The sequence below is a fragment of the Sturnira hondurensis genome, unplaced genomic scaffold (assembly GCF_014824575.4).
Source record: "Sturnira hondurensis isolate 20B ecotype Veracruz unplaced genomic scaffold, ASM1482457v3 Scaffold0000880, whole genome shotgun sequence".
NCBI classification, from domain to species: Eukaryota; Metazoa; Chordata; class Mammalia; order Chiroptera; family Phyllostomidae; genus Sturnira; species Sturnira hondurensis.
This window is the reverse complement of record NW_028073511.1, coordinates 9,892,771-9,901,152: the sequence shown is the minus strand read 5'-3', so window position 1 is coordinate 9,901,152 and position 8,382 is coordinate 9,892,771. Positions and strand designations below refer to the sequence as shown.

General features: G+C 41.6%; 1 protein-coding gene across 1 annotated transcript; it reads left to right on the top strand.

The window, feature by feature from the left end:
• The first annotated feature begins 6,842 nt into the window (after nt 1-6,842).
• Nucleotides 6,843-8,096, top strand: PGK2 (phosphoglycerate kinase 2). Its single transcript, XM_037054634.1, has one exon. The coding sequence runs from the start codon at nt 6,843-6,845 to the stop codon at nt 8,094-8,096; it is 1,254 nt and encodes a 417-aa protein (XP_036910529.1).
• Nucleotides 8,097-8,382: the final 286 nt, after the last annotated feature.

Genomic DNA, 8,382 nt, shown 5'->3' with positions numbered 1-8,382 from the left:
GAGTTCTGCCTTTCATCTTACTCGTGCAACAGCTGGCACCCACTTGATGACGTCTGTGCCTCAGTTTCCTCACTTGCAAATGGAGATAATTATAGCACCTCCCTCACAGAGTTTCCAGGAGGATAAAGTGAAAACATGCACAATTTGTAACAGATCCTGGTAGAGGTTGAGTTTGCTATTAATTTTTCACCACTTTTCATTGAGATAGCTGACGCTATACTTGCTTCTAATCAAAGCTGTCATTTATTAATTATGTACAGAATACAAGACTTAGCATTCACAATTGTATTGCTGGGGTATCCCATTAAATCTTTGGAACAAACTTGGGGTATAAATAATAGGTCACACTTATAAATGCAGAAACTGAGGTAGAAAGAGCTCACATGACATGTCCCAGATAAAACTACTAATAAACGGGTGGGATTCTGACCCGGCCTTAGTTACTGCCAGCACGTCACTCGGCTCTGTACGACCTCTGAAAGGGCAGCAACATCTGAACGGTGTCACCAAATTTCGATCTGTTAATATATGTTTCTTCCTCTTTCAACCAGAATATTTAAGAATCACCTCATCGCTTTAATTTTTAGCCCACATGATTGAGGATATAGCTAGCCTTGGAGTTTAAAAAACATAAACTAGAGTTCGATGATGGAAATTGTATCGTATTATTGGTTTTTACTCGGCAGAATTTAAGATGGTACACAAAATGCTACAATGTTTTTGAAGCAATGTGAACTGACAGAGGCCAGTGCAAAAAGAGTAGGAAATTACAAGTAGATGTATGTCTATATGATGCAACTTGGTGCTCAAGGATCTTGAAGAATGTTAAAGCAAAGGTAAGTGAAGTCATCTAGTTTGTACTTGCACTGGTGACCATACAGATGATAAAATACATGGTTATATATATATATATATATATATATATATATATATAAATAAAATGAATGGCATGAATAAATCATATATAAAATAATATGTAAATTGTATAAAATTATATATAAGCCACATATATGAAATCATATATATAATTTTTAATTCAGATATTCACATTTTCAGAATCCATATTCTGGACAGTAGAAAAAAAGAATCGAAGTTCTCAAAATTACAAATGTGTGGAGCAATTCGAGGATGAATACATGGGCAGCTAGAAAGTGCAAAGGTTTTCCTCTGAGTAGTAGCTCAGCTAATCACAGCACCACCACAACGGAACACCATACAGCTGAGAAATGAGGTCTCCGCATTTACCTTTTGTCCAGAGAATCTTTAGATGCCAAAAATGAGCCCACATTGTGGCAATATGTTGAAGATATAGATTAGATGTTAACTGCTACTTTCCAGAAAAGTGATCAGTACTTCCTACACAAGTAAATATTAAAAATGTTTTTATTATGACATCATATAAAAAGTACTAATGTAACTTACATATCTACAGATTTTTAAGCATTTTAGCTTATTGTTATTGAAGATTAATTTTTAGCAGCCAAAATGAATAAAATTTAAATGCTTTGGGTATTTTCCAAAACTCTTTGCACAAAAGAATTTCCCTACATTGTATAGCATATGTCATGTGTTGTTTTTTTTAATTTCTCAAATTTACTAGTTATATATAAGCATATGTATGATGTTTCCACTCCCCTACTTCCTGCCTTAAAAACACATAGTAGAAAAAAGTGTCTATTACAGGATTTCAAAATGCATCTTTGGATGCTGAAGATTAGGTGGTCTTTTTATAAGAAACAGGGAATTAAACTTTCCCTTGTAGACACCATCAAGACATAGCATTATGAACAAAACAAAACTCTTCAGGCCAGACAATTAATTGCAAAAGGATACTGAAAAGCATAGGGAAATGCTGAACTATTTATTTCAAGCTTGGTAATCATACAACCATGAACATTTACAAGATACTGTAAACTGCTTCCAACTGCTACTCTGTTAACCCATCCTGATCACATTCAATAGCTTGATATCTGCAAAACACATGGAAGGGAGGAAAAGATCAACAAACGTCTTGTACAGCAACCTAAACTCTGAATCTTGAACTTCCACTAAAGGCCACGTCTCTCTGCTGCTCAGAAAATGCAAGAACTAACCCATGTTAGGGTCATATCAACACCCTACAGGCTTTAGTAGTTACTGAAAGGAACTGTTCTTCCCTATCTCACTGCTGGCAACTTCAGGGTTAGATGAGGGACAGAGAATTAGCATCCATTGCTTAGGTCTCCTCCATATTATTTAAAAAAAACCCAAATCCTAGTGATGTCTTGCCATTTTTTAAGGATATATATACCTTTAAAGGATATGTGTATTAAGTTAGCTTATCAAATTTAAGTATTCTTGTCTTTTATAATGAATTTACATAATAGCTCTCCTCAATTTCCCTAGTTGATGCTGGAAGCACAAAGGCATATACTATGAGGTCTGCCCAGAAAACATACAGCCATTGTTAATATAGGAGAGTGGTTTGTGCAACATGGATGTAACCTGGCAGCCAAGGAGAATGGACTGGAATACATATGCATGAACACTGATAACTTGACTGTACTAGTCAGGGGGTAGAGTAGACTCCATTGAGTGAACATGTGTACTGTGTGGCTGTTGCATTCAAGTGACTGAGTGAGTAGAGCAATGCATCTGCATCATATTTTGCATTAAGCTTGAACATTCCTCCACGAAAACTATTTGAATGATTCAGAACGCTTTTGGGGATGATGCAATAAGTATAGCTCAAAACAAGTGCAGCACGAAGGCTTCAAAGATGGTCAAGAGTCTGTTGAAAGTGATCCACATTCTGGAAGGACTGCAACAAGCTGAACACCTGAGAATGTTGAACATGTATGGGATGCAACCAACACAGATCAGCGACTGACAATTCGAGAAGTAGAAGGTTATCTGGGGATTTCAAAACAACTCTGTCTGAGATTTTGATGTAGGATCTTTGCATAAAATGTCTCCTGGCAAAATTTGTTCTGTGGCTTCTGCTACCAGGGCAGAAGGAACATTGTGCTGTAGTTACTAATTGCTTGATTCAAACTGTTACCAATGACTCAGATTTCCTCAAGAAGGTTATAGCAGGAAATGAATCACAAATCTATAGCTATGATCTGGAAACAGAAGGCCCAGTTGTTCCAATGGAAGTCACCTGGTTCTCCATGCCCAAAGAAGGCATGGCAAAGTTGCAACAAGATCAAGACCATGTTAGGACTTCCGCCAAGATGGAGGCATAGGTGGAAACACTGTGCCTTCTCCCACAACCAAGTTTGAACACAACAAAGGTTTGGAGAACTAGGACACACCCAAAGACCAGAAAACGGAATTATACTGAAGTCCGACAACTACGAACCATTCAACGGGGACAGTAAGAGAGGTGGAGCCAGCAGTAGAGCTGGGTCAGGCAGGACAGATCCCCTGACTTGGGCGCGCAGGCAGCCCGGAACCAGTCGGGGTGTGGGGCAGACTGACCGTGGTCGCACATTCGCGCACAGTGAGACAGACCACACAGGCCCCAGGGGGCGAACCCAGTGGTGGAGGGCTGACGGCAGTGGCACACTCGTGTGCAGTGGAACGAAACGAGTGGGCCTGGTGACGGTGGTGTTTGCGGCGCCGGGGCCGAGGCGGCAGGCGGCAGATGGGAGCCATTGTCCCTCTTCGACCCCGCCCCCACATATAACGTCACAACCCAGCGACTTAGTTGCCCTGTTCTAGTGAACACTTTAGGGCTCTGATCCTGCTACGGAACAGGCACAAACAGCCCAAAAGATGGTGCAAGAAGAACTCAAAGTCCCAGAGGCAATAACTCTAAGCGACCAACAGATTGCCAGCCTCTCAGAAGCACAATTCTCAGAAGCACAATTTATCAGGATGCTCACAGAACTGGTAGATTATAGTCACAAATTAGAGGAACATATGAAGGCTAAACTAATTGAAATGAAGGGAGATGCACAGGAAGCCAATAGTGATAGAAAGGAAACTGGGACTCAAATCAATGGAATGGACCCGAAGGAAGAACAAAACATCCCACCAGAAAGGAAGGAAGAAATGAGAATTCAAAAAAATGAGGAGAGGCTTAGGAACCTCCAAGACATCTTTAAACGTTCCAACATCCAGATTATAGGGGTACCAGAAGGGGGAAAGAAACAGCCACGAGTGGAACACTTATTTGAACAAATAATAAAGGAGAACTTCCCCAGTCTGGCAAAGGACATAGACTTCCAGGAAATCCAGGCAGCTCAGAGAGTCCCAAAGAAGTTGGACCCAAGAAGGAACACACCATAAGGCATATCATAATTACATTAGCCACGACCAAAATGAAGGAGAGAATCCTAGAAGCATCAAGGGATAAGGGGACAGTCACCTACAAAGGAGTACCCATCAGACTGTCAGCGGATTTCTCAAAAGAGACCTTACAGGCAAGAAGGGGCTGGAAAGAAGTATTCCAAGTCATGAAATCCAAAGACCTACAGCCAAGATTGCTTTATCCAGCAAAGCTTTCATTTAGAATGGAAGGACAGATAAAGTGCTTCTCAGATAAGGTCAAGTTCAAGGAGTTCATCATCACCAAGCCCTTATTATATGAAATGCTAAAGGGACTTATATAAGAAAAAGAAGATGAAAAATATGAACAGTGAAAGGACAGCAAACACACAGCTATTAACAACCACACCTAAAACAAAAGCAAACCAAGAGGACAGCTAGATCAGGAGTGGAACCATAGAAATGAAGAACACATGGAGGGTTAGAAACAGGGGGGTGGGAGGGGGAGAAGTGGGGAGAAGGCACAGAAATAGCATAGATGGTAGGTAGAAAATAGATGGGGGGAGGGCGAGAATAGTGGGGGAAATGTAGAATCTAAAGAACTTGAGACACGTGGTTATAAACTAAGGGGGGGGAGAATGGTGGGGGAGGGAGTGTGCGGGTGGAGGGGAATGAAGGGGGGAATAGAACAACTGTAATGGTATAATCAATAAAATATCTTAAAAAATAAATTCTTCCCAAGTTTTCCTAAAAAAAAAAAGGCCACGTTAGTTGTGTTTTGATTGGGAAGGTGCTGTCCATCATGAGTACCCTCCAGGCCAAACAATTAATAAGGAGTACTACCTCAGTGTTCTTCATCAGTTGAGAGATGCGGTATGACGAAAGTTGCTACAGCTATAGGCAACTGACGACTGGCAGCTTCATCACAACAACGTACCTGCTCATGAATCACGTCTCCTGCAGTTAGAAACATCAAATCACCCACTCAGATGGCTCAGCCTCCCTAGGGTCTAGATTTGGCATCTTGCAACTTCTGTTTTTTCCAAGAACTAAAATTACCTTTAACAGAGAAGAGATCTCAGACCTCAATGAAATTCAGTTAAATATGAAAGAGCAGCTGATGGCAATTAGGAGAACTATGTGAAGTCCCAAAGTGAGTACTTTGAAGGGGACTGAGGCATCATTGTCCTATGTACAATGTTTCTTGTATCTTGATCTTCTTCAATAAATGTCACCATTTTTCATAATACATGGCTGGATACCTTCTGGACAGACCTGGGCATTCTCACTCACTACCTTTCTTTTCCATAGACCTACTGTGCACTACAACTTTTCCCCTCCCCTTCCCGTACCCTTTCTCTGTGGCAGTGTCATCAACATTTGTAATAGATGAAGCCACGTGGTAGGTTTTCTAAAGGGGCTGCACCATTTTACATTCCCACCAGCGATAAATGAGGGTCCCGATTTCTCCACATCCTTGTCAACACTTGCTTTTTTTCTGTATTTTTATTGCTATTATAGCCATTTATTGAGTGATATCTCAAATAATATTTGTTGAAGTCTTTATGCTGGTTTATTCAACACAAGGAAACTGCCATATTAACTAACAGCAAAGCCAGTTTTCATTAAGAAATCAATTAGCCCTAAATACTTCATCCAAAAATAAAACCTCTCATTTATTTTCAATGCAGACAGACATTTTCATCATGATGAAAACGATTCCTCTTTTCAGCTCAATTTCTAAGATATACAAGAAGTAAATCGAACGGAAGAGAGAAAATGTGAAGAGCTTCATCCTAACTTTGCAGCCTGAAAGAATGTTCCCGTCATCCTCAGCGTTTCATGGATACTCTCTTCGCTCTGATCTGATGGGCTTTCCCCGGAGAAGCCACCAAGCTTTCCCTCACATTAGCCTGAGAATGGAGAAAGCACGACAATGGAAGTGCACTCGCAACCCCCTTTACAGAAAGTAGCTAAAGCCAAAGGCTAACACCAGCCTGTGCTCTTCACAGAAATACTTACCAAGTTAAGGAAAAAAAAAATAGAAGCATACTATGTTGCCTCGAATAAACAAGACTTCATACACCTATATTTCAAGTTCCCTTTCTTGGGGTTTTGTACACGTTTTTGCACCTCCATATAATTAGTATTTGAAATGCATGAGAGTTACGCTTTTTTTTTTTTAAATAGTAAGCATAATTGTCCAAAGAGGATGTGGAAAATGAGGACCAGCAGAAGGTCTGGACTGCAAGACTTTCATTAACCCAGGATTTCTTTCCTTCCTCAATTGTCTGTCACCCAGGCCAGGGTCCAATACTCTGGACTCGCCCTCAGCAGTGACCGTTGAGGGGACCGTTGAGGGCTTGAATCTGCACCAAACAACAGAATCTAAATCCAGATTGACGGGACTATTGACCAATCACAGTACCAGGTTTCCTTTCCCCAGTCCAATCATAACGGCTGCTTGGGAGACAGTACTGAAAAGAAATGGGCGGGACAAGGGGAGGGCCATTAGAAACACCAACATCCCAAGACTCCATGCAGCAGTAAAGTGGTTGGTTCTTCAGCATTGTCTTTATATTGTCAAGATGTCTCTCTCTAAGAAGTTAACTTTGGACAAACTGGATGTTAAAGGTAAACGAGTCATTATGAGAGTAGACTTCAACGTTCCCATGAAGAAGAACCAGATTACAAACAACCAGAGAATCAAGGCTTCAATCCCGAGCATCAAGTTCTGCCTCGATAAAGGAGCTAAGTCAGTAGTTCTTATGAGTCATCTGGGTCGACCTGATGGTGTCCCCATGCCTGATAAGTACTCCTTGGAGCCTGTTGCTGCTGAGCTCAAATCCTTGCTGGGTAAGGATGTTCTGTTCCTGAAGGACTGTGTGGGCCCAGAAATAGAAAAAACCTGTGCAAACCCAGTTCCTGGTTCAGTTATTTTGCTGGAGAATTTACGCTTTCATGTGGAAGAAGAAGGGAAGGGCCAAGATCCTTCTGGAAATAAACTTAAAGCTGAGCCAGAAAAAACAAAAGCCTTCCGAGAATCACTCTCAAAGCTAGGGGATGTCTATGTCAATGACGCTTTTGGCACTGCTCACCGGGCCCACAGTTCCATGGTGGGAGTGAATCTGCCTCAGAAAGCATCTGGATTCTTGATGAAGAAGGAACTGGATTACTTTGCAAAAGCCTTGGAAAACCCAGAGAGACCCTTTCTGGCTATACTTGGTGGAGCCAAAGTGGCAGACAAGATCCAACTTATTAAAAATATGCTGGACAAGGTCAATCAGATGATTATTGGTGGGGGAATGGCTTATACCTTCCTTAAGGTACTCAACAACATGGAGATTGGTGCTTCCATGTTTGATGAAGAAGGAGCCAAGATTGTAAATGACATTATGGCCAAAGCCGGTAAGAATGGTGTGAACATTACCTTTCCTGTTGACTTTGTCACTGCTGACAAGTTTGATGAGAATGCTAAGGTTGGCCAAGCCACAGTAGCCTCAGGCATACCTGCTGGCTGGATGGGTTTGGACTGTGGTCCTGAGACCAACAAGAAGTATGCTCAGGTAGTGGCCCAAGCCAAGCTAATTGTGTGGAACGGACCTGTGGGCGTATTTGAATGGGATGCCTTTGCTAAGGGAACCAAAGCCCTTATGGATGAAGTTGTGAAAGCCACTTCTAGGGGCTGTATCACCATTATAGGAGGTGGAGACACTGCCACTTGCTGTGCCAAATGGAACACTGAAGATAAAGTCAGCCATGTAAGCACTGGAGGAGGTGCCAGCCTGGAGCTTCTGGAGGGTAAAGTCCTTCCTGGAGTGGATGCCCTCAGCAACCTGTAGTTGACAAAGTGTTCCTTCCTACTGCTCCCTGTCCACAGCCCATAAGTCATCTTATTGCCTTCACAACTCAACTTGACTTTTGTTAAAATCTACCCCTGTGTCAAGACCCAGGCAATGACCAAGTGATGGACCATTAGCAATTCTTAACATCAGCACAATGAAATTTACTTTAGTTCGGTCATGCATTTACTTGCTTTCTTAAAGTCCTCATTCGAACGTTACCATTGTGATTCTTAGGAAGTGGGTTGCCTATTAAAGTGAGGCAAATAAGTTGAATCTCCGCTCC